At 50.2% G+C, this 27,246-nt stretch overlaps 1 protein-coding gene across 2 annotated transcripts in view; it reads left to right on the top strand.

The window, feature by feature from the left end:
• Positions 1-27,246, top strand: part of USP42 (ubiquitin specific peptidase 42) — a 1,198,372-nt gene that overhangs the window by 353,618 nt on the left and 817,508 nt on the right. For both annotated transcript variants that reach the window (XM_069645631.1, XM_069645629.1), the window contains exons 6-7: positions 19,152-19,219; positions 19,346-19,416. In XM_069645631.1, the coding sequence (XP_069501732.1) occupies positions 19,152-19,219; positions 19,346-19,416 (139 nt within the window). The remainder of the gene's footprint in view (positions 1-19,151; positions 19,220-19,345; positions 19,417-27,246) is intronic.

The raw sequence follows: 27,246 nt of genomic DNA, 5'->3' as shown, positions 1-27,246 counted from the left end.
ACGGCAGGCTAAGCCTAAAAGAGGCTTAGAGGTTTGAGTTGTAGAGGTGATAACTACTGTCGAGGTGAAGGCTGGTGTGCTAGGCAAAAATGGTGTGGGGCATGGTAGAGGGTAGTGTCTGAGGCAATGAAGGCGTGCTAAGCCTGTACCTAGTTGGATCATTGGAGCATAGTATATAATTAGTGCTGTTGGTATGCGGTAGTGGAGCCATAGTGTATTCGTAGCAATGTGTGGGAACTATAGCTTTGTTTGTTAGCTGGGTTTAGTGTTTGTCATATGGTAGTAAGTGTAATAGGCATAACAATGCACAGTGTTGCGCCTGTGTTTTTGGTGGCTCTATGTTGTGTTTGGCTGGTGATTTCTATTGGCATAGTTGCTAGTTCTCCAGCATGGGGTCTGGCATGGATTCACATGCTCATGAATATTCCCTGTCGTCAGGCTGGGAATCCTCGGTAAAGAAAAATCAGTATCAGTTTCGTTTCTGATCTGTCTTTCGTAGTAGTAACCAATCACTGATCTCTGCGTCATACTGACCACAGCCAATGACTGCCATCTCCCTAAGCCCCGCCTCTGGCAGCCATCTTCAGATTTTTACCGCACGTTTAAGTGTTGGGATCCTCGTGCTATTGCTCTCGAGGTTTAGTGCTTTTTTCGCGGGAGGAACCTCTCCCGACGGAGGACCCGGAGCCAGGCCCTTCTGGGAGCCCTCCTCCTAAGAGAAGGAGGATTCATCCTCCACCTCCTTTTCAACCATCACGCCCTGCTCAGCCCTCCTCCCCGTCCACGACCTGTGGGGATGATACGGGGACTGACAGTCACCTCCTCCCCGGGCTTCCCCGCCCGACGAGATTGGATCGTTTCATGCCATGATCGCCAGGGCATCCGAGCTTTTCCAGCTCTGCCCGGAAGAGAAGAAGGAAGGTTTCCTTTATCAACGGCGCGAGACCAAGAGGAAGACGGTCCTCGCTGTACCTCTACTGGACGATATCTGGGATGAGGATCTCGCCCTCCTCAAGAACCCATCCACAACGCCTGCGAGAAGGGATCGGTACGAGAAGAAGTACCGGGTTCCGGACGCGGCCCCCTTGTGCCTTCGGGCACAGCCGACCCCGGACTCGGTCGTCTCCGCGGCGGCCAGGAAGAAAGCGGGGGGGGGGGGGCCTCGGCCTCTACGTCAACCTCCCCGCCGGACGGCGAGGGAAAGAAATTGGACACGATGGGACGCAGAGTCATCTCATCGACAGCGACGACGAATAAGGCTGCCAACGCCTTGGCTATCGTAGCCCGCTACGACAGAGAGTTGTGGTACAAAATCGCCCCCCCTGCTGGACTTCTTACCAGACGACAAGAGGGCGGAGGCCCTAGAGATCTTTCAGGAAGGAGAAGTGGCGTCGGACCACGGCATTATGATGGCGACGGACATCGCTGACACTGGATTTCGCCAGTTGGGCAACGGCGTGTGCCTTAGACGGCGTGGTTGGCTCAAGGCAACTGACTTCCGTCAGGACGTGCAGACCAGAGTCTTGGACATGCCGTTCGACGGGAGCAACCTGTTTGGGAAAACAGTGGACGATTCCCTACAAGCCATCAAGACGGAGACGGCCCGGGCTCTTGGTGTTCTCCAGCAACGACAGACGCCCTTTCGGTTCCGGCGGCGGATTTTCCACCTATCATCAAGCGGCCCGTTCGTCGTCACAGGAAGCCTACAGGGGACGAGGCAAGTCGGGCGGACCCCGCCGTCGTCGCCAAGGAGGACAAGGCGGCAAAGCCTCGTCGAAGCAGGACTGAACCGGCCGTGGGGTCGGGCCCCCACCGAAGCACACCGAAGCTTCATCAGCGTGTTGGAGTCCATCTCCACCGACCGTTGGGTGCTGGACGCCCTGGCCCAGGGTCACACGCTCGAGTTTCTAAAGAAGTGCCCGCGCGTCCCCCCCGTGGCCAGGAAGGAACATCACGTCCCTCAACTTCTCTTGGGGGTAAAGGCGATGCTCAAGAAAGGCACCATCGAGCTCGTCCCAAAGAGGCTTCGGGGCTCCGGAGTTTACTCAAGATACTTCCTCGTGAAGAAGACGACGGGAGGATGGCGTCCCATCCTGGACCTACGACGACTGAACAAATTCATCAAGGCACAGAAGTTCCGGATGGTCACCCACCAGCACGTCCTGGGTCAACTGGAGGAGGGCGATTTCCTGTCGTCGTTGGATTTGGAGGATGCCTACTTCCATATCCCCATCCTAAAGGGACACCAAAAGTTTCTCAGATTCGTGGTCCAAGGGCGTCACTACCAGTTCAGAGCCCTTCCCTTCGGATTGAGGTCGGCACCCAGGGTGTTCACCAAGTGCCTCACACCGGTGGCGGCGCGGCTGGGCCTGGAGGGGATCCACGTCTACCCCTACCTGGACGACTGGCTCATCCGAGCAAAGACAAAGGAGCTCGCCGCGGAGCACACGGCGAGGACCGTCCAACTGCTCACGGACCTGGGATTCTCCATAAACTACGCCAAGTCCCACCTGGTGCCCGCTCAAGACGCACTGTTTCTGGGAGCGAAGCTCGACACAGTGGTGCTTCTGGCCTCTCCGTCGGAGGAAAGGACGAGGGCCATCTTGGGCAAGGTGCAGCGGATGCTGGTTGCGGACGCGGCCAGGGTGAGGTCCATCAAGTCCCTCCTCGGAATGATGTCTTCTTGCATTTATCTCATCCGCCTGTGCAGGCTTCGGATGCGCCCGTTACAGGAGTTCCTGGACGCTCACTGGATCCAGACGACGGGCAGCTTCGAGGACAGGATCACACTCGACGAGAGCTTCCGACGAGCGATCCGGTGGTGGGGCACCCGTGTGCATCTGACGGTGGGCATGGACTTCCAGACCCCGGGCCACCAGAAGACAGTGACCACGAATGCCTCCCTGAAAGGGTGGGGAGCGCACACCGAAAATCTGCACGCCAGGGGCCTTTGGCTGCCGACGGAGAAGTCCCTCCACATCAACGCCCTGGAACTCCGTGCAGTGTTTTGGGCCCTCAGGTCCTTTCTTCCGTCCCTCAAGGGCAAGGTGGTGAGGATCTTCACCGACACCACCACCACCATGTTCTACATCAGGAAGCAGGGCGGTACCAGATCCCCAGCCCTGTCCAAGGAGGCTCAGGGTCTGTGGCATTGGGCCGTCGCCCAAGGGATGTTTCTGGTGCCGTTTCATCTGGCAGGGATAAAAAACACCATCGCCGACTCGCTCAGCAGAGAGCTGCGCTCATGCCACGAGTGGGAACTACGACGGGATCTAGTGGACCGCCTCTTCCGACGGTGGGGCACACCCCAGATCGATCTGTTCGCGACGGCGACGAACTCCAAGTGCCGGAGGTTCGCCAGCAGGTTCCCAGCCGAGGAGCATGGGCGATGCTTTCTCGTTCCCCTGGGAGGGCCTGTTCCTATATGCGTTCGCTCCATTGCCTTTGCTGATCCGGCTCATCAACCAGCTCAAGAGGTCGCGGTGCAGGATGATCCTCATCGCACCTGCGTGGCCGAGGCAGATATAGTTCCAGGACCTTCTGGACTTGCTAGCGTCCCTGTCAATCAAGCTGCCAGTGGACGCGGATCTTCTCTCCAGGGAAGGAGGCGCCATCCTCCATCACGACCCGAAGTCACTGAACTTGCAGGCCTGGCTCCTGCAGCGTTAGAGTTTGGAGGTTACGACATACCGGCCGACTGCAGAGAGGTTCTTGCAAAGGCCAGGGCGTCCTCAACTCTTAAATGCTACGGACACAAATGGAAGAGGTTCTCTGTCTGGTGCCACGCACAGTAGATTAACCCTATACGGATTACGGCTCCTCAAGTACTGCCGTACCTGCTGACGCTGGCCAAGGCTGGACTGGCGCACGCTTCCATCAAGATTCATCTTGCTGCTATCTCCCGATACACCAGAACCACGGGACGGACGTCTTTGTGGTCTCATCGTCTGGTGAAAGAATTCATGAAGGGACTGATCAGATTTTTCCCGCCGGTGAAGGCCCCGGCTCCAGCGTGGGAGCTCAACGTGGTGCTGACCAAGCTCATGGGACCTCCGTTCGAGCCTCTGCACTCAGCTCCGTTGAAGTTCTTGTCGTGGAAAACAGCGTTTCTTGTGGCCATCACCTCCGCACGACGGGTGGGAGAGATCCAGGCCCTTTTCTGCAAGCCCCCGTACTGACTTTCCACGACACGAGGGTAGTGCTCAGGGCGCACCCCTCCTTCATGCCCAAGGTGCTGTCGGACTTCCACCTCAACGAACCCTTGGTGTTACCTGTTTTCTTCCCGTCGCCTTCGTCGCTGGCTGAAAGGACTTTGCACTCGCTGGATGTGGCTAGAGCGCTGAAGTTCTACGTGGACCGCACGAAGAGTTTTTGGAAGACGTCACAACTTTTTGTGAACTTTGGACCTGTCAATTAGGGGAAGGCTCTCTCGAAGGCTTCCATTTCCAGATGGCTCTCCGGCTGTATCATGTACTGTCATCGGTTGGCAAACCGACCGCTGCCTGGCCGTCCGAGAGCCCATTCCACCAGAGCGATCGCAGCTACCACGGCGTTCCTATTTGGTGTGCCCTTGCTGGACATCTGCAGGGCTGCTACGTGGAGGTCGACGCACACCTTCACGAAGAGGATGTTGCATAATCCTATCTTAGGTTGCTGTGGGGGGAAGTGGCCTAAAATGTGTTGGAATAGCCAGGTTTTTAAAGACTTCTTGAAACACTGGTGGGATGGCTCATTTATAGTGTGTAATCGGAGTGTGTTCCAGATTTTTGGAGCCATTACTGAGAAGCTACTTCCCCCAGCTCTGGAACATTTGTAACGTGGGACAAAGAGATGTGCCTTCTTATTGGTCCAATGTCTTGTTCAGGGTGACAGTGTTTTTTTTAAGATATCATTTTGATTGATTCTAACAACATAAACGGACAAAATAAAACCAGACAGTGAACAGCAATCGTAGTTACAACAGTATCATGGTATGTCCACCGCCTCCCTGTCCCTCCCCTCCCCCGAGCTTACTCAACTTCACCATCATCCATCATATCATCTAAGGGTGCCCTCCTTTCTTCCTCTGAACTGGTGGGGATAACCAGTTCGCCCTCTTTTTCGCCTTCCTGGATCGTCTCGTGGTCGAATCGCCCATGCCAAGCACCCCGGCGGCAGGATAGCCATGCTTCACCACTACCGCGAATAAAAGGGTAGTACCTTTTAACCAGGAAACTCCGTGGCTGGTTTCTTCCCTGGCAGTGCAACGACCTCCAGCTTTCCTCCACGTCGAGATCTTCTCTTCCCCTGGACGAAGCACCAACTTGCACCCGCTGCCAGGAACAACTGCCCCCGCTGGAGCTTTCGCACCATTTCAGGTACTGTGTTCCACCTGGTCTCCCTTGCAACAGACTGTTCAAGGTGTCCCGTAAATCCTTGACTTTCTATCCTGGGGTGACTTGGGACCTGCTAACTAACTTTTCCTGAACTGATCCAACCCTTTTTGAACTATCTGCAAAGACTTTTTAAAGTACTATTCAATTGTGTGATCTTGGACACATTCCGCCTTGTTCTCTCCAAGAGTGGGCCTGGCCTATGAACTTTCTTGCTCTAACAGTAGACTCTACCTTTTTCTGACTTGCTGTGGTTCTTTTAAAAAAAGCTGGCATTGTACTGTCCTAATTCTACGTTTTCCCTCCCTTTTTAACTAACTTATTGGAGTGCCATCTTAGGTTAAACGCTCACCTCTGCCTGCAAATAAGTGGTGTTTTAACTAAGACTTGTTCAATAAGTAATCTGGGAGGTATATATATTGATAGTGACTGTGTTTGAACTTGCTTGCCATATTAGTGTTAGTGTATTTTACAAGTGTGTTTTTAAATAAATAATTATATACTTTTATACCATAGCTCTCGTCAGTGTTTGCTTGTGCTACTGTATTTTGGTACCTATTTTGTATACTCTATATACTGTCTAACTCTTCTTGAGAGAAGTCTGGCTGCTCAGCCACAGCTTGCAGGTAAATCTGGGTGGTACAGACTGCTACCAATTGGGTTCACTGCCAACACCTGTAGTCCTAGGCCTTTTGCAGGGGTCCCTAAGAGAACTGCACAGGTTTCTGCCTAACACCCCCTCTGTTGACTGCTTCACTCCACACCGCTGTGTCCGCATTTACCCATTTCTGAAGGTCGTGCCACCACACTTCCACCTTTGGTCTATTGTTCGCTTTCCAGCCCATGGCAATTCTGCACTTGGCAAGTATGTAATCCAAGTCTGAGTTTACTCACATGTTTCAGCTTGCGCGGCCTAGAAAACGCCCCCACCATGCACGCCCACAAAGATTCCACCTTCAGTTTAATCCCCTTCTCGGTCAAACGGTGGGCCACCTCCTCCCATAATCTCCTTATTTCAGGGCATGACCAGAACATATGCATCATTCCTGAGTTCAACTCCCTACATTTGGGATATGTTTGTATCCCTGCATTCTTGAACCGTGCAATCCTCTGAGGGGTCATGTACGCCCTACGGGTAATATATAACTGGATTAGTTGCAATCTCACCTTCCTAGACACTTTTTTGTGATAACTCTGAACTCTCACCCACAACCCATCATTGATAGATTCCCCGGCTTCCTCTTCCCAGTCTTGTCTCAACTGGAGCATCTCCTGCTCCACCATAGAGATTAGCAGTCCGTAGATTCGGGAGACTTCATGGCCTCCGTCTGATACATCATAAATTGTTTCTATGGCTGCATCGGGCTGACCCTCCAGCACTATTTCTGACCATGTGTCTTTTACCACCCACACCAGGCTGGTGTAAGTGATATATTGTCCCGGGTTTAGACCGGTATCTTCTATTAGTGTGTCGAATTCTGCTGCCTTCCCATCCCGCCATATATCCCCTAGTGTTGCTATGCCATTCGGCTCTCAATGCCGCCGGATTATTTTCCTCAGTTGCTCGTCCACTCCAGTCAATGCCACTAACGGCATCTGTGGGGAACACGGGGCCGGGTTCTCCATGGCCCGGCAAGCTCTCTGCCCTATCTTCCATCCCAATTCAATCATTCTTGTGCGCCCACTTCGTTGTGATTTTGCAACCATACCCACTCTTTCAGAAGGAGCGAGGCGCATTCAGCCTTCAATGATCTGGACTCCGATGTTGAGTCATCCGATAACCACCTAGCCACATATTGTAATTGACTGGCCAGGAAATAGATCTCAAATTTGGGCAATTTAATGCCCCCATGTGTTTTGTAGTTTCCACAGTGCTATTCTGTTTCTAATGTTGTGCAATATGAATCCCCTGCACATGCTTTGGAGTTTGACAAAGAATCGCTTGGTATCATATATGGGAGCACCACCATCTTTAAAAATGCCACTCTCCCCATCATGGTCAGGGGGAGCTTGGCCCAAAACTTCATACTGTGTTCAATGTTAGCCACCGACTTCTCTGTCTTATGTTTGTATTCGGCCTCGGCCATATGATATGCATCAATCCCCAGGTATCTAAAGGACTCAATCTCCCATTGTATTTGTAATACCAGCAGCTCCTCTCGTGGTATCCCTTTATATCTACCTAGGGGAAATATACATAATTTCTTGGGATTCACTGTTCTACCAGACAATATCGCGTATCTCTCCATCGCTTCCAATATATATTGTAGATTCTCTTCAGGGTATCTTAAATACAACAACATATCATATGCATACATTGATATCAGGTGTAGCCCTTCCTTCGTATTGATCCCCCACCTCTCCGCATTGTTGCCTCAAGTATATCCCCTGGGGTTCCAGTGCTAAGATAAACGGCATCAGGGACCACGGACATCCCTGTCTAGTGCCCCTACTGAGTTGCCACTGATCTGAGATGATCGCCCCCCCCCCAGTCTTAACTCGAGCCAGTGGTGTACTGTACAGCAGCTGTACTCACCTCAAGTACATGGGCCCCATCCCATATTCTTTCAAGGCCGCCATCAACCAAGGACACTTGACAGAGTCGAAGGCCTTCACCGCATGTAATGATGTGATATGATGGAGCCTTCTGAGGTTGTTGGATATGTTCCTACACGGGACATACCCGGTCTGATCGGGATGTATACGTTTATTAATAACCGATCTCAGCCTATTCGCCAGCACTGGCGTGAGTATCTTGCTATCTTAATTAAGCATGCATAGCGGTCTATATGACCTGCAAGCCATGCTTGTTAGGCTTAAGGAGAGGGGTGATAATCGCCTCCCTCAGTGATTCTGGTAGTACCCCTTTCTCTAAAGCTTCATTAAGCATTGCTAGCAATGGGGGGAGCAGTTCTGCCTTGTATGTTTTATAGAACTCACTAGGGAGTCCATCCACCCCTGGAGCCTTACTAGTAGGTACAAGCTTAATCATAGCTTCTAGTTATAAGGTTATGGGGACCTCTAGGTTCTCTCTCTCTGATTTCTCCAGTTTGGGAAGGCCAATATCCTTCAATGTGTCTATTACATCCATCTCTTCCCCTCCACCAGTGTCCTTATCCAGTTGCTGGTAGAACTCTACAAAGCCATTGTTCACTCCCTCCTGAGTATCGAGTGTTTGTCACTTTTTCCCCCATATTGCTCTAATTGTTTGTCTGGGCGTCTCACACTTGTGTAACCATGCCAACAGCCTGCCCGGCTCATCTCCCCCTGCATGCTGTCTTTCTACATATGTTTTATAGTTCAGGTTGCACAATCTCTCCCAGCATTCCCCACAATCTTGTTGCAATTGTCTTATAGTTCCAGTCTCCTCAGGTGAATGTCCGCATAATTTCCTCTAATTTCTTCTCTGCTTCGTGTAACTTTCGTGTTATCCCACCTTGCAGCCCTTTGTATTTAGATATTGCTGCTCCCCTCACCACCACCTTAAATGCCTCCCATAATGTGCCAGCTGATTCTACACTCCTGGTGTTGTGTTAAAAATATTCTACTATTTCTTTTTTCAGGTCCTCCGTAAACACTATCTTTTAAGGCTTCGGCCCCAAGTCTTCACGTCGGGATCTGTGCTCTGGGTGGCGAATACTGCCACGCTATAATCAGTGGCGAGTGGTCTGAGAGAACTCTTTGTATTCCGATCGCGATAGCTCCCCTGTCAACTCCGATGTAGCAAAAAGTCTAACCGTGTATGTAGGTCCTGTGGGGCCAAATAGTGAGAATATTGCCTGTCCTGTGGGTGGTGCATCTTCTATATGTCTACTAGGTGAAAATCTCTCAATAGGGTCCTCGGGGGCTCTAGCCGCTGGGGTGGGCCTTTCTATTTTCTTGTCCGATCTATCCACTCTGTGATCCAATGTGCAATTAAAGTCTCCTCCCCATATAACTGCCCCCCCATGTATGGACTGATCCTGCTGTATAAGGTCCTAAAATAGCCTACTGTGTCTTGGTTCGGGGTATACGTGTTGATGATACTCAATTCTCTATTTTCCACCAAGCCCCTTATCAGCACCATCCTCCCATCTGGCTCTATGGTAGACTGTAACAGCTTAAAGGGGACATGCAGTGCCATCCACGTGATAACCCCTCTGGCGTATGCCGAGTATGTTGCTCCTATGGTGGTTCCTTTCCATTTCCTTCCCACCATTTGCTGCTTTTCTTTTGTTAGGTGAGTTTCTTGTAATAAGGCGATATCAACAGGGTGACGGTGTTATTGAGATATATGGGTGCCTTCTTTTACATTTATGGGTGACAGAGTGTTTTGAATATGATTCTGGCTTTCATGGGTGGCCAGTGGGCTTCCCTCCTGGTAGTTGAAATATGGTCCGATTTTATTTGTTTTATTTTTTATTTATTTATTGTTTTAGCCCAAGGACTGCTCACCGAGCTTTGTTTTGCAGCAAATGTAATTTGGCCAAGTTGGTGTTTGAGGTGCCTAGCAATAGTATATTGCAGTAATCTAACTTCGATAAAATGAGCGACCGGGCTAGGGTAGTAAAGTTGTGCGGCGTGAGGAATTGTCTACTTAAGGCAATCAGTTTGGATGTGTAAGAAATGGCTGAGGAAAGTGCATTCACGTGTTTAGACATTGTTAAGTTAAGGTTTTAACCTGCTTGAAGACTGGAATGAGAGTACCATCAATGGTGATTGATAAGTAGTCGTAGTGCAGGGCATTGATTTTGGCTGGGGAGCCCATGATGAGTTTCAAGGGGATAGTGTCCTTCGACGTATTCTACATCTATGATAGTAATGACCACAGCTGTGCTGCCTCGGAATGTATTTTCGGCGTAGGCGTCCTGCGTCGATGACGTCGATACGCTGTCCCTCGAGGGCCTCTATCGAGGGTCGACGTCACCGGATGTTATATCTAGGATGCACGGTGCCTGTAGTCTCAGTTCCATTTTTTCCGCGAACGTGTTCGCTTCAGAATCTCGGCGCGCTCGGTTCTCATACTTTGAATTAAGAAAATGTCTTCTTCTTCTACCCCGAAATCGGGCTTCAAAAAGTGTCGGGACTGAAGTTCCAAAATGTCCCGCACGACGTCTGCCTCTGGTGCCTCGGCGAAAGCCACGCCACCGACGACTGCGATGACTGCCAGTCCTTGACATCGAAGGCCTTGCAGGAGCGGAAGAAGAAATTATTGGTAGGTAGGGTATCTAAAACCCGTAAGTTGAAATCTGCTGGGCCTTTGACCGACGACTCGGGGGGGGGGGGGAGGGGGAGGGGTGACTCTCGGCGTAAGTCCAGGGGGTCTTGGTGTCCGAGTGGGTCCCGCCATTCCTCTGCCTCTTCAAGCCATTCTCGGAAGTGCCGTCACCGGTCGCCTTCCCTGTCCTAGTACGAGGACTACTTCAAACAGCGGGTGACTTGTCCCACCAAGTCTTCGTCGCAGGACCTAATGGAACGCATTCCACCAGCAGATGATGATGTCCCCCCGTCGAGGGACTCTCCCGAGACTCCGAAGAAGTCATTGGCGCCTAGGCCGTCAAAGGACACTCTCGGGGCTCCCGCCTCGAAGCAGTTGTCTAAGTCATCGGCGCCTTGGTCGACGGCAACGCCAATTCCATCTGCGCCCTCGACGCCTTTTGAGGAGAATTTACCGGAGGTGCCCCATCGAGCTGTGGAAACTCAGCGTAAGGCTCTCAGTAAGTCAGTGAGGCCTGTTTTTGAGCCCTTCTCTGGTCATCCCCCCAGGATGGATTTATTCTAGCCTTTGGATTACATTTCAGAGGTGGAAGAAGGGTCAGATGAGGAGGGGGTTGTGCCTCCTGAGGTTCCTGATGATCTGTTGTCTGGTCACAGTCAAATGGAAGACCTATGTCAGTCCTTACATGACGCCAGTGGTCTTGACACCTCGCCGGAGGTTGAGTTTGGTAGGCCTGAGCCCGGTACACATGCCGAATCCTCGTATAGGCGTCTCATGTCGAGGGTGACTGAGTACTTGGGGTGGTCTGCTCTACCTGTTGATTTTCTGCAGGAGGACCTGATGGATATCCTGGACCAAGGTCCACCCACTGACCCGGTGTTGCCATTTCATTTGGCTTTGCAAAGAAGGGTGGCGGCGGCTTGGACTGCTCCGGAGAGTTTCCCGTCAGTGAATAAGTCGCTTCCGAAAAAATACCGTCCAGCCAGTAGTGACCCCCTGCTACTTGTCAACGTACCCCAATTCACAGAGTTTAGTGGTGCAGGCGGCTACGGCCCCAGCGAAGCAGGCTGCGTACCCTACCATCCCTCCTGATAGGGACGACCAGCGCTTTGATGGTTGGGCGAAGAAGGTATTTTCTTCTGGAGGTATGGCTTTAAAGGCAGCCAACTCCGTTTGTGGCTTGGCAAGATTCACTCACACTCTGTGGAATTGTGCATCTTTGGCGGCTGAACATATTCCCGACGGGGAGGAACGGGATGGTTTTCTAGCCCTCGTCCAAGATGGCAAGGATGCCATGTGTGAATCCGTTCAGTCGGGTCTGGAAATGGCAGACTGTGTCAGCCGGCCCATGGTGGCGAGCACCGTGATGCGCAGGTGTGCGTGGTTGCGGAAGTCGGGGTTTGCTCCTGATGTGCAATCCTGGCTTCTCAACAGGCCCTTTGATGGTGTCCATCTTTTTGGCAGCAAGGCTGACGAGAGCCTTGAGAGGTTGCAGACCTCCAAAGCTGCAGCGAAGTCTTTGAGCGCTGCAGTACGCCAACCTCCGCCTTTTCAACCTAGGGGACAGCAGTGGAGGGGAGGTTCCTTTCGGTATTACTCTTCCTTTGGTAGATCGAGAGAGCTTCCAGTCAAAGGGGCCACTGTAGGAGTACCAGAGGTGGAAAGCAAGGTACTCGAGGTGCCAAAGCCTCTCGGGCAGTTGCCTCTTTGCCCTCAGTCATGAGGCCATGTCCCATGGTTCGCCGGTTGGGGGAAGGCTGGCGCAGCATCTTGTAGAATGGCGTGCCATTACTTCAGATGTGTGGGTTCTGGAGATCATAGCCCACGGCTACTGTCTTCCCTTTCGGCAGAGGCCTCACGACAATCCACCGGGGAAGCTCTCTTTGAAGCGTCCGGATCCACTCCTTGCGCAGGAAATCCTGTCCCTGCTGGAGAAAGGCGCATTAGAACTGGTGCCTGTAGCGGAGAGGAACAAGGGATGGTATTCCCCATATTTTTTGATCCCGTAAAAAGACGGAGGCTTGAGACCCATCATGGACTTGCGTGGTTTGAACAAGCTCCTCAGGAAGGACAAGTTCAAGATGGTTACTCTTTCTCAAGTCCTCCGGGCCCTTCAACTTCAGGATTGGTTGGTGTCTCTCGACCTCAAGGATGCTTACTTTCATGTGCCGATTCATCCCAAGCACAGGAGGTACCTGAGGTTCGCGGGTGGCGACTCGCATTTTCAGTTTCGTGTCCTGCCGTTCGGATTGACCTCCGCCCCCGAGGGTGTTCACCAAGCTGATGGTGGTGGTGGCAGCGTATCTCAGGAAAGGGGGGGATTCACGTCTACCCCTACCTGGACGATTGGTTGATCAGGGCGCACTCTCCCGAGCAAGTCCTGGATTATCTGTACGTCACCTGCCACTCCCTTCACAAGCTGGGCTTCTCCCTCAATTTAAAGAAGTCACATTTGACACCTACCCAGCGGCTCCAGTTATCGCAGCAGTGCTCGACACATCCCTGGGGCAGTGTTTGCCTCCCCAGGTGAGGGCTTGTCACATTCTGCAGATGGTGGACAAATTTCAACGTGCCCAGAGTCTCCCGGCGTTCGAGTTCTTGAGGTTTCTCGGCCTCATGGCATCCTGCATTTTTCTGGTGCCAGAGGCGAGTCTGCGGATGAGATCTCTGCAGTGAGCTCTCAAGATGCAGTGGTCGCAGTGCACTGGCAGGATGTCGGATCACATTCAGATTCTGCCCTCGGTCGTACAGGATCTTCTGTGGTGGGCCGTCGAAGGAAATCTGATGACGGGTGCTCCGTTTTGGCAACCATGGCCGGAGGTGAAGATCGTGACGGACGCATCCCTCACAGGATGGGGAGCTCATGCCAAAGAGCTGACAGCCAGCGGCAGTTGGCCTCCGTCGGAGTCCAGACTGCACATCAATATGTTAGAGCTGTGGGCTGTCAGGCTGGCCCTGAAGGCTTTTCTGCCGTCTGTGCGGGGGAAGAATGTCCTGATTATGACGGATAATACAGTGACCATGCACTACCTCAACAAAAAAGGGGGGGGGAGGTTCACTCCTGTTGTGCAGGGAGGCGATGCAGCTCTGGTTCTGGGCCATCCAGCAGGAGATTTCGATTTCGGCAGTTCATCTTGCCGTAGACGAAAACGCGGCGGCGGACGCTCTGAGCAGGCAGAGCACGGTCTCTCGAGTGGGAGCTGGCTCAGGAAGTTCTTTTGGAGATCTTCGCCCTTTGGGGAACCCCACAAGTGGATCTCTTCGCCACCAGTGTCAACCGGAAGTGCGAAAGATTCTGCTTGCAGGAATTTCCTCCAGGAGAAGGCTTAGGGGACGCGTTCGTAGTGGAGTGGTCCTTCCCACTGCTGTACACGTTTCCTTCTGTCCCCGTCATTCCGCAAGTGTCGAGGAGGTTACGGAGGTTTGGTTCCCAAAGGATCCTCATTGCTCCGGCATGGGCCAGGAGAGCGTGGTACCCGGACCTTCTAGACATGTCCATCTGCCCTCCACGCCGTCTTCCCTACCGAGACGATCTGCTCTCACGGGAGGGGGGTCTGGTTCCCCATCTAGAGGTCAAGTCCATCCAGAGGTGAAGTCCATCAGCCTTCATGCTTGGTATCTGAAAGGTTGAGGTATAAAATGCAAATAAGGATTGGGACCTCCCTGAAGACGTGATGGAGGTGTTGCTTTCGGCCAGAAGGCCCGCAACGAAATCCCTGTACCGTTGCCGTCGCTGAAAGTTCTGTGACTGGTGCAGGGTACAGAATGTGGATCCTTTTCAATGTTCCATTCCTTTGGTTTTGTCTTTTTTGCTTTCTTTAGCCCACAAGGGCCTGCACGTGGGTACCATTAAGGGTTACCTGGCGGCGCTGTCCATATTTAAGCGCTCGTTTGAGGAGTGTTCTTATTTTAAGATTCCTTTAATTTCTCAGTTTCTAAAAAGGCTAACTAATGTGTTTCCGCCGTCGTCTTTCCAGGTGTCTGGATGGTATTTCAATTTGGTCTTAAAGTTCCTAATGGGAGGTCCGTTTCAGCCCTTACATTCTTGCCTGTTGCGACTGTTGTCATTTAAGACTGTATTTTTAGTTGCGGTTACTTCCGCACGCAGAGTGAGTGAGTTGCAGGCACTTTCCGCCAAGCCACCTTTCACAGTGTTCCATAAGGACAGGGTTGTCCTTAGGGTTCGTCCTTCTTTTCTTCCGAAGGTTGTGTCAGAATTTTATTTTAGCCAGAAGGTGATTCTTCCGGCGTTTTATCCTCCTCTGCATCCTGCTAAGGAAGAGGAGAGGCTCCATAGGTTGGATCCTAGGAGAGCTTTGAGTTTCTATCTCTCACGGATCTCCCGGGTCAAAGTGGACAATCAGCTTTTTGTTGGTTATGCTGGAAGGCGTTTAGGTCAGGCGGTTTCCAAGCAGACCTTGTCCAGATGGATCATTTTGACGATGTCTGAGTGTTATCGTTTGGCGGATAAAGACCCTCCAGTAGGCTTACGGGCTCACTCTACTAGGGGTGTGGCTGCTTCCACGGCTCTATAGAGGTCGTTCCAATTCACAGTATATTTGAAGCAGCCACATGGGCTTATGTCCATACCTTTGTGAGACACTATTCCCTGGGCAGGATTTGGCCTTTGGTAAGGCAGTCCTATATTCTGCAATTTGATTAGGCATTCTAAAATTCTAAATTTGTAAATTCTTTTCCCACCTCCATACATTGGTACTGCTTTGGGAGTCTGTCACAGATGTGGAATACGTCGGAGGACACAATCCCCTCGAAGAACAAGTAGGCCTCGTGATCCACACGCAAGAGTCTTTGAGGAGGCCGGGCCGAGCAACACGTTGCAGGCACGTTGCAGGCACGTGGCAGGCAGCTCGACAAGAGTGCCGCCGGCGCGCCAGACAGTGGCACCCGTCCAACGCCATTCCAGGAATTCAGCGAAGAAAGTGTCAAGGTGGGACTGGCCTCAACCAGGTATGTGGCCTAAAGCCTACCCCTCTTTTGCGCAGGACAGCTTTCCTTTGCGTCCATATGGGCATGGAACACAGCGGCTCCAGCAGCTCCCTGCTACCCCATCAGCATCACCTGCCACCTCCTCGGCCAGTGAAGAGCATTTCTTCGCGAGGTTCCTCGGCCTCATGAAGTCATCTCGGATGGGGGTTATCCCCAAAGACGCATCAGAGAAGTCCTTCCCGCGATGCTAGTGGCACCACAGACGCCTCCGCTGGTGCCCCAGGCCACGGCGCAGCCGCCTCCTCCGTCTCCGCAGCCATCTCCTGAGGCGGCTCCGTACCAGCCTCTGCCGCCTCCTCAGCCTCCAGCCGTGGTCCCTGTACCCCAGCCTCTGGCGCCAACTACTCCTCCTCCTCCTCCTCCACAGGATGCCCTGATCCACAGGATACAGATGAGGAGGAGGATCTGGACACGCCATCCTCAGCCAGGGCCTTCACGAACGTCTTGCTGGGCTGTAGGAGTATCTCGGCCTACCCCAACCCGAGGTCGAGCAACCTGCAGAGGGGCATCTGGCGGAAGTCCTCACGCGACTCCACTCTGTCAAAATGGGATTCCACTGCAAACTGATGTACTCTTCTGGCCAAGAAGGGCTGGCTCAAACCCCACTCTGCCCAGCCGGTCAATCGACGCCTGGATGGCAAGAACAGGCACGTGGAGAGGGATATACTCTTGCTCTTGGCCCATCCTCAGCCACACTCTTCGGTGATCACTGCGGCATCACAATACTCCAAGCCTCAGTCGTCCTCAGCGGCGCTGCTAGGCAAGGAGGAGAAGATCTTGGAGGCGTATGGCAAGAAGCTCTATTCCAACGCGTCCTTGCATCTTCGTCAGGCCAACGGCGATGCCATGCTGGCTGCCGCCAACCAAAGATTATGGCGGTAAATTGCGGACTTCCTCCTGTAACTCCCCACTCGGAGCCAATCACGCCTTAAGGCGAGGCTAGCCGAGGCCAAGCTTGTGGCGCATGACCTCATGGAATCCACCGTGGCCCATATTGACACCTCTAGCCATGCCATCTGTATCGCCATGGACATGAGAAGGACAGCCTGACTCCAGGCAACAAAATTCAACCCGGGTGTCCAGGAATGCGTATTAGATCTACCGTTCGAGGGTTGGGGGCCTTTTCCACTCCTCCACGGACAAAGAGCAGGACAAAAAGAAAAACCGCTCACAAACAGCCAAGTCTTTATCCATCCTGACAAAGACCACGCCCAAATCGTACACCCAATCTCAGCAGCGCTCCGACAGTAGTTGTACGTGCAGAGGGTTCCGCGGCTTCCAGGAACTGAGATCCAGGCGGCTGGACCTCTCCCCGTCTTAGAACCGGCACAAGCAACAAAAAGGGGAGGGGGGCGCGAAGTAAGGGCTTTTTCCAGTCCCCCTCCTCCGCGACAGCCTCCGAGGGAAAGAAGGCATGACACGCCCTTCGGTTCCGCGTGTCTCCGGTCGGGGGCAGGCTTGCTCTCCATGTACATTTCTTGCACCATAATTTCGCGGACCCCTGGATCCTCTCTGTAGTATTCACAGGGGACCGCCACCCTATCCCAGCCTCTCTTCCCTCCTCCCATACAAATTGGGACAGCATCTCTTTTGGCGGAGATCCGGTTGGTCGTAGAGAGCCAGGCAGTGGAGGAAGTCCCAGCCTCCCAGCAAGGCTTTGGCTTTTACTCCATTCTGAAGAACAACAAGGTGGGCCTGAGAGTTGTGCTGGACCTTTCCACCCTCAACCTCTCCTTACCCCTGCAAAAATTCAAGATGGTTACGCCAGCTTTTATACAAGGTCAGAGGCGTAGCCAGGATTGTCTAACAAGTCGGGCCTGAAGCTAATGTAGTTGGGCCCACGCAGAGACATTAACATCTGTAAATGTCCACACAGTGATGCTGACTGGGCATTTAAAGATTTTGAGTGGGCCTTGCCCGCTCAGGGCCTACCCTGTCTACGCCTCTCTACAAGGTCCTTCTGCTTGGTCTCAACTCGACCCCCAGGGTCTTCACCAGGCTCATGAATGCGGTGGCAGACCCTCGTCAGAGTGCAGGCCCTCCACATCTACCCATACCTCGACGACTAGCTTGTCAGGGCTACATCCCCAGAAGCGGTTCACCACTCTTCCCATGCCCTCATGAACACACTGCACGATCTGCTGCAGCCCACGCAGACTCTGACATTCTTGGGCCTCATCTGGGATGCGTGCTCCGAGAAGGTATTCCCTTCGGAGGACAAAATCTCAGCCATCAAGAGGGCCACCACCCACTTCCTCAGCAGAGAAGTGACCTCGGCATAGTTCTACCAACATCTCCTGGGTCTATTGGCAGCGGTCCTATTAGCAGTCCCGCACACAAGACTAAGGATGAGGAGGATTCAGCTGCAGTTCTTGGCCTCATGGAACCAGGAGCGGGGCTCTCAATCTGAGATGATCAACGTTCCTCCATCTCTCCACCCAGACCTAACTTGGTGGTCCAGAGACTGCAACCTACGGATGGGCAAGCCCTTCTGGCCGCCCACTCCGCAGGCCACCGTCACCACGGATTCCTTGCTCGAGGGCTGGGGAGTCACCCTGGACATTTCTCAGTTCACAGCACCTGGACTCGACAGGAGCAGGAATACCACATCAATTGGCTAGAGCTGAACGCCATCTGGCTGGCGCTCAGGGCATTGCTACCACTTCTCAGGGGCAAGGTTGTCCTCATCCAGACGGACAACTCGACCAGCATGTAATACGTCAACAAGTGGGGAGGCACCAGATCCCCTCCTCTGTGCAGACTGGCAATCAGCATATGGGAGTGGGCCTTGGAAACCGACATCTACCTTACGGCAGTCCACCGCCCGTGGGAATCCAACCTGGAAACAGACATGCTCAGCAGGCTTGGAGCAGACAATTATGAGTGGCAGCTAAAAAAACCTTGTTATTCAGGAGATATTCAAGAGGCGGGGTCACCCCCAGGTGGATCTCTTTGCCACATGGCACAACAAGAAGTGCCCCCAATTTGCAGCCTGGCAGGCAGAGGGCCCCGGCTCCCTGGGCGACGCATTTCACCTCCAGTGGACCGGGCTGAAGGCCTACGTCTTTCCACCCACTCCGCTGATGACATGGGGAGTGGTTGAACAGATGTGTGAGAGCGAGGGAGAGGGACAAAGAGAAGTGAGAGGTAGGAGGGTAGAGGAGAGAAGAGGCAAGTGGTCGTTTTGGGAGGAATGGTATTTGAAAGGAAGCAAATGAGATCAGGAGCAGACCTGAGTAGCAGAGACTGAGCTAGGGCAGTTGGGTGATCCCTCAAATGTTGAGAATAATGTACACAGGGATCCCACCTAGTCTGCAATCCAAAATTACCTGTTTTTGTAACACATGTTATAATAAAAACTAAAAATGTATTGGATTTGTCTTGCGACTCATTAAGCACCTTGACTTAGTACATAGAGATAATGCAATATTTGCCCTGGAGAGACAATATTATTTGTTTGTAGCAACGTTTGTTAATCAGGTTTAATTAAGAACTAAATGGCACCAACTATTGTTTTTTCAATCCACTCTGTTGAACATTTCTCTTAATTCGACTTTTCATTTTTTTCATTTTAGGTTGGATAGATATACCCAAGCAACAACCCTCATTTCTCAAATATTTGGAGGCTACCTCCGTTCCAGAGGTATTTTAAAATTAATGTTGAGATCACAATGCTAAATTGTTGGATTTTATAGATAAGTTAAATTATAGTCGTATGGATTCTGATGTAACCTTTGTTTGCTGATGTCTAAAATGATCTTTATTACAGTTAAGTGCTTGAACTGCAATGGCGTTTCTGATACATTCGACCCATACCTTGATATTCCGCTGGAAATTAAGGTAAAATGTTTTTGATTTAATGATATCAATCTTTTTCTGCCAGAAAGGCTTGTCTGACTCTGATGCAATGAACGTTTGATACATGACTCACTAACTCCAAGGTACTTTTGAACACCAATGAGAAGACTGGTGTACCCAAGCAGATATATAATTGTATGTTTTTTGCTGACTGTGGTGGAGTAAGGTATTTGTAAAACTGATGCGACATTGTAAACATTGATTACTTTAAGCTTGTGTTATACATGTCCAGAAATTGTAACCCTTACTTTGTCAAATCTTGACACACTTTTATTTCAAGGCCTTTATCAAAAAAATCTACTGCTTATTTGCCATTTCAGTTTAGTAAAACCAGCAGATGATCCCAGAGGAATGCAGTGTTATTTGCTCTTCATATGGAAAATCATTGTGACATTCAGGAATTACCCATTTATCTCAGTTTTTGTTAATTTCATGTTAAAATGTTTGTCTTCTGACCATGTTCTGGTAATCTCATTCTATACCATTTTCTGTTAGTACATGTATAAAGGGCCCGATTACTTCAACTTCTCAACATTTAATGGAGTGCCTTGTGGATGAAAACACTCCAAAACACGTCCTTGACAATGTAATTTGTTATCTTTTGTATTGCAGTCTTTCCCGAATTTGTACCCATTAGTAATAGGATCTGGCCTTAATTTGAATCATAGTTGTTACCAAAATAGTCATTTTTGAGCGGTGGCATGCCTAACATCTGTCTAGTCGAAGGCATTTCAATATCAAATTACTTTGGCCCTACGTTTTCATATCAAAGCCCCCTTATTTATAGGACATGTTAAGAGCAAAGTGAATTATCCTGCAGTAAGCACTATGCTTTCCCAGAAACATGGTGTAAACTAGTCTTCTCAGAATAGCATTCCAATACTTTGAATTCAAAAGTATCTGCTGCTTTTTTTGGAGAAAACATTATTCTGCACTGTACAAATGTTTGCAGCAAATATCAGATATTTGCAAGTCGGAAAGCTTCCTTTTACTCCTGCACCCCCCAGTGCACCCTTTGGGTATGTTTAGTGATCTTTGTTTTAATGTTTTAATTTCTTTAAGAGACAGCGTACTTCATTTTATGTAGGGGCAAGCACAGTCTCTCCCTTCATTCTCACTTCAGATTCGTTGCTCCCATGTGCTTCCTTGCACTAAAAAACTATGACTAAATTAATTGGAATGGGAAAGAAATGCTGGATGTTTCATATGCAATGGAAAACTGAGGATGGCTCCAAACATCACCAACTGGCGGTGTTTAAGGTCTCAGAGTATTAAACCTCTCCAGTATTTGATCTTCTATAGCGCTACATACGTGAAATAAAATTTTTTAACGGAAAACAAAATCTTACTCTAATGTAACACTTTTGCCATGAAATTATGTATGTACCACGTGAACTGGTGCACTGCAGGCAGCCTACTCCTAAGCACTAGATGCAGGACAGCGTTCAGATTACTTGTCCTCATGTTAGTGGAGATCCTCTGGGGTGGAGCACCTGCTTTCTCAATCATATGACCGAATTAGTAAAAGAATATTGGTCTTTTTCTGAAAGACCTTTAGGCTTTTGTTCAGCTCTTTTGCTGGCAGAGTGTACCAGAGACCCTGCGTGCTGATTTACAGCATGTTTTTAACATGTGAGAAACTTTAAGCAATATGTGCACTAGAAAAATCGAATTCTTTAGAGCCTGCCAAAAATGCTGGAAAATATACATGGATCAGGAAGACCAGGGTAAAAATGGCATGCTTTGCTTACACCTTCATGAGTGCTGTCATTTTTGCCCATGAATGTTAGAATGGACAAGAAAGGACAGGGCAAGAAGACTTCTTTCCTACACAAGCCAAAAGGTACGAAGAGGAAAGTGGAGATATCTACTAAAGACTTTAAAAAAAAAAAGCCAAGCCTTCAGAAGAGGACACGAGGGTATTCGACAAGGTCCAACACAAGGAGGAAAACGCAAACATCATTGCCCAACTTTCACTAAAGAGGCTTGGGCCTCTAGACCATCTTTTAGTTCTCAACAATTAAATAACATTTTGCATTTCTAATTCTCATGGGCAGAAGGTCCTTTATAAGGGAAGAGGAGGCTATTGTTGCCACGACCTCCCACAAGACATCCTCACTGGTAGACCTGTCCGCGTTGAGACAATCACTGATCTCGCACTATAATTTAGATTTTTCTTTGACGCTAGTATTGCTATGTATTTTGTTGAACAGGGAGCACATTTGGCATGTGTCATTGTAGGTCAAGTTTTTATCTGTCATCTGTGTTCTCATTAGTTGCTCATTATGTTCAGTTAAGCTGGGATGGTCTGGCATAGAGCCTGCCAAAAGGTGAAATTGAATGCACCATATGCTGAAGCTTGCCCTATTTGGGCTTTCTCTCACTTCTTGATAGCTGCCAAAGAGGTGGATGTTAACAATGGTTGAGATGGGGATTGTACACCTGGGGCTGACCAACATGGGGGTGGTCCTTTCACACCATTTGAAAGCTGAGGGGTCAGTTTGGAATTCGTGTTGGAAGTGTTTCATGGTTCTTTAGGCCGACAAGGCTGATAGGAATAGTTGAGTGGACTTTTTCTGAAGAGCCCAAAGAATCGCATTTGTTACCTACAAAATTAGAACTGCGATTGGTGGTGGGAGGGGAAACAATTTCTGCTGATTTATAAGGCAATCTACTTTGGCTCTGTAAATCTACTGCTGAAGGTTAATCGGAAAGGATGTTTGTAAAGAATTGTCTGTTGGAAATGGAGGAACTTCTTTTTTTTTTTTACCTGTGAAAATGTCATGTAATGATGGTTTCAAGCAACTTCAGCTTAATTTACTACACAGGTTGCATATCCTTCCTGTAACAAAGCACAACCCAATCCAGTGCTTTTCATAGGTGTCACTGGGTTGGGTCTTCTTTTTTAAGCTGGTTTGGAGGCATCACTCAATATCAGTCTTGCACAGTAGCACATATTGCTATAGACGCCACCCTCTCCTTCAACAAACAGGTTAGCTCTTTGGCCTCCTCCACAGCTTACACTTGCAAATTAATTAGAGCGGCCAAACCTTTCCTCTCTACCATTAGTTGCACTACCTTGGCCAGAGCCCTAATTTTGTTAATTTTATTCTAATCCAGATTTCCGCAGATAAAATCTCACAAAAAGTAGCCTCACTCACACACAAGTGCCTTAACAACACCGCCCCTTGTTACCTCATAGACAGATTCAAGAGATACTCCACTAACTGACCGACTAGAACTGCGAATTCTAACCTCCTCACAGTGCCCAGATCCTAACGTGCCAAAACTGGAGGTAATAGCTTCCCAGTAAAAGCTGCCCAACATTGGTACTCCCTTCCCCCCTGCCTTAAGGGCAGACCAAACATACCCTCACTTTAGGCATAATTACATTCATTGGATCAAGGAAAATGACTATTAACTCCTCTTTGCCTACTTGTCCATACTCCCATATGACCTGAAGTTCCTCTCCTTGTGTACATACTTCGTCCGCATCGACGCTGGAGCAGGAGCTCCTCAGCGCCGTCGCCGTGTGCTGCAGGAGCAGCACACCCATCCAGGAAGCCTCCGAGGTAATTTAGCAGGCTTATTGTAAAATGGACCTGTAGCCCCTCTGTGCCCCACTGATGATCGTTTTGTACAGCAGCTGTGCCCAAAGATCTGCAGCGGACGCGCTAGTCCATGAATCAATAGCATCTCATGCTATTTCATTGATAAAAATGCGTGTACTACCGAATTTCTCATGAGGCATACTACAATAAGATGGCCGCCGCCCTGAAACCCACTCCTGCCTGACTTTGTCCCTCAGTGCGCCTGGCCCTCAGCTCTGCCGATTGGCTGCTCGCCAATATTCATAGCCAGCCACCGAATCGCAGGCAGGCATTGCCGGCCAACGAAGTAAGGCCAAGGAAATAATGACATACCCTGACTGAGCTGACAGAGCGCCACAGGCGCTTAGGAGCCGTCATGCTGCCTGCGCACGCTCCTCCACTCGCAATGGAACTTAGGTGAGTCTTCCGCACGCCACTCCAAAAATCCTTCCTCTTGCAGCCCCCTGCTAGCAAGCCAATGGCCCTCCTGACCCCGTCACATCTCAGGCGTAGCGTTTCACGCCACCTCTTCCGTGCTGTCCTCGAGCACAAGTGTAACGTTAACAGCTCTACAACTATAATTGACTACCACGTTATGTGGCCCTGATTAATTATGTTACTGCCTCCCTCTAGCAGCCCTGTTCAATTGTGTTAACTGCCTGCCCCTAGCGGCCCTGTTCAATTGTGTTACTGCCTGCCCCTAGCGGCCCTTATCGATTGTGTTAACTTCCTGCATGCACATCTGTTGTCTACAAATGCAGCCCCTTGGCACACACCCCACCGCGCCTACGCACCTCCTTTCCTCATCCTCCATCTTCATATCCCTCTCCCTTCTGGCCATCTGCAGCATGCCGCCTGCGCATACAGACCAGCATGCTCACCCATGCCCTACTCTACCATCTGACCTCATACACACTACACCATCGTCTGCTCCCCAATCCACACTCAACCACCATATCAATCCGATTGGACATCACCCACTCCACCTCAGGCTCTGTAGACTAACAACACGCACCAAACCCCTCCTAGCTCTCCGCAGCACTCCACACTCCTTAGGAACAACAGACTCTGCTCTCGTACCCATACATCAGTCGCCCAGCTTCACCTCTGTGACCATGCTCATTACCCTAGCACCCATCACGCTGCATCTATCACGCCCCAGCCTCCCACACCCAAACACGCACCTTCCACCTCCAGCACCCTCAACGCCAACACACACACTCGACTACCAGATTTAAGATGTGCACTCATCAATGCGCGCTCTGTCCATGCCCATGCCATCGAAATCAATTACCTTATCACCACCCACAATCTTGACCTACTTGCCATATCCGAAACCTGGCTCCATGAAGCTTCCAGTCCACCCATCCACCTCGCCCTCCCACAAAACTATACCATCCTCAGACAGGACCGTAAAAACTCTAAAGGTGGTGGCGGCGGCGTCGCCCTCCTCTTTAAAGACACCCTCGCCATGAGAATGTGTAACCAACAATGGGACAACAACGCTGATCTCCTCACTGCTAAACTAGCCCTCTCCCCTAACTGCACGATAAACTTCTTTATCACCTACAGACCACCAGGATCACCCCCTGACTACCAAAAGCAACTCCTCCAAAACATAGACAACAACCTCAAAAGCACCACCAAAAGCATCCTTCTAGGGGATATTAACCTTGGCTTCTCTGACCCAAAGGACAAAGCAGCCGCAAATTTAGCCAAAGAACTATCACACATGGGGTTCGAACACAAAATTACTGCACCCACTAATAACAAAGGCAGATCCATTGACTGGCTAGCTGATCACAACTGCTCATCTGCAATCACCTCCATCTCGGCCCTCCCATGGACGGACTCTTGGTTCACTGAAGAACTAAATGACTTTCGCATCAAGAAACGCAAAGCTCTATCCAGATGGCAATCAGCGCCTAACCAATCTTCTCTCAACAATTTCAAAGAGATCTCATTGACCTACAAAAAAGCAATATTCCACGCTAAATCCGAATCCTATAACCAGAGAATCACTAATGCCAGCTCCAAATTAAGAGAAATATTTTCCATATTCAAAGAACTCACCACACCTGCCTCCAGACGAAATCATCAAGGATGAAGCATGGTGCACAGGCATTCAGTCTGCCCTCCTCAATAAAGTCAACACACTCCAAAACAAAATAGCCTCCCAACGCAAAGCTCTCAACACCCCCACCTGGTCGACCCCACCTCCCACTAACAACTCTCTCTCACAAACACCGCTTTTTGCTTTCAGAGAAGTCTCAGAGATGGAAGTCAAGGACCTCCTCAAAAAAATCAAACCTTCCACCCTCCTTAATAAGAGTGCTCAGAATCCCTCACCCCCCATCATTACGGCTTTCATCAATGCTTCATTCGCATCTGGAACCGTACCACAATGCCTAAAAGAAGCTTGGGTTCGCCCGCTCGTGAAAAACCTCCCCCAATAACTATCGCCCCATCACCACCGTCCCCTTCTTCCTCAAAATCCTAGACAAAGCTGCACACAACCAAATCCAACACTACCTGGAAACCAACACCATCCTAGGCAAAAGCCAATTAGGTTTCCGCAAAGGCCATGGGACTGAAACTGCCCTTCTAGATCTAAAGAATCAAATTACCAAGATAATGGACACAGGCAAATCTGCTCTCCTCCTACTGCTCGACCTCTCTGCAGCATTTGACCTGGTCGACCACAGCATTCTCACATCTCACCTCTTCAATGCTGCACACTTCTCTCACAAGGCAACCACTTGGATCACATCCTTCCTTGAAGGTAGGGCCATGAAAGTGTACTCGGACCAGGCCAGGACCCTCCCCCCTCCCCCCCCACCACCACTATAAGTTGTGGAGTCCCACAAGGGTCTTGCACTGCACCGACCCTTTACAACCTATTCACCAAACCCCTCTTTGACTTACTGGACTCCCTCAACATAGCCTACACAAACTACGCAGATGATACGCAAGTTCTACCCCCCCTCTCCGGAGACTACGACCAAGACTCGGAAGCCTTCCTCAAAATCTACTCCACTATCCAAACCTGGATGGCCATCAATGGTCTCTGCTTAAATGGAGACAAAACCGAAATCATCCTAGCCCCCAGCGAAACACTAACTAAACTCAGCCCTGATTACTCTCACATGATTGACAGTATTAGCATACCTGCTCCTCTGCCGTCAAGACCTTAGTCTACATAGACGCCACACTCTCCATGACCTGACAAACCAGCGCCATCACCTTGGCATCTGCCCTGACCACCAAACTCATTTATGCCATCAAACCCTACCTTACCACGCCCAACTGCCTCTTCAAAGCCAGAGCTACTATAGGAGCCAGATTGGACTACTGCAACGCCCTTTTGGCAGGCACATCGACTAAAAACCTAAGCAGGCTCCAAATAGTGCAAAATAATGCCCTCCACGCTGCACTACACATCCGCAAAACTGACCATATTTCACAGGCCAGAAGACTCGTCCATTGGCTCCCAGCCAAGGAAAGAATCAACTTTAAAATTCTCACTCTCACACACAAATGCATCAATCACACAGCACCCCCCCCAACTTATCTGAAACTATAACAAAGAACTCCTCCATCCGTCCTAGAAGAAGCCACCACGCCAACCAACTCTGAGTACCCACTGTCAGAAGAGCCAAAGTCGGTGGCATTTGCTTCCCACACATAGCACCTAAGCTCTGGAATGCCCTCCCCAACTCACTCAGAGCAGAACCATCGCTGTACTCCTTTTGCAAATCCCTCAAAACTACACTATTCAACTAACATCCTCCCTCCTTCACCTACACTTGATCTCATACGTCTGCTACGAAATGTCTCCTGTAATGAAAATTGCTTTGTAACCATCTTCCTTCCATTGTAACCAGATTATGTCTTCATGTAACAGCGCCACGATGCCCCCGGGCTGACGTGTTCTTTAAATAAATTTGAATAAATAAATAGTGTAAATAACTGATACTCGCATTTGTTTTGCATCTCTTATTGTATCTCCTATTGTGCTCTCTTCTGTATATATTGTATTTTAATCTACAGCAATGTAACCAAGCTAAAAATATCCATACTGCCGTTTCTGTGCCCTAATACCCTTGGTTCTGGCGCGCATTACAAATAAACAAACTAACTGACCTTCTTGGGCCTCATTTGGGACACATACTCCGAGAAAGTTTTTCCCTCGGAGGACAAGATCACGGCACTCAAGAGAGCC

Source organism: Ambystoma mexicanum, chromosome 2p (genome assembly GCF_040938575.1).
Source record: "Ambystoma mexicanum isolate Mex_15411 chromosome 2p, UKY_AmexF1_1, whole genome shotgun sequence".
Lineage (NCBI taxonomy): Eukaryota > Metazoa > Chordata > Amphibia > Caudata > Ambystomatidae > Ambystoma > Ambystoma mexicanum.
Note: the sequence above shows the minus strand (reverse complement) of the source record. Positions and strands in the feature narration are given on the sequence as shown.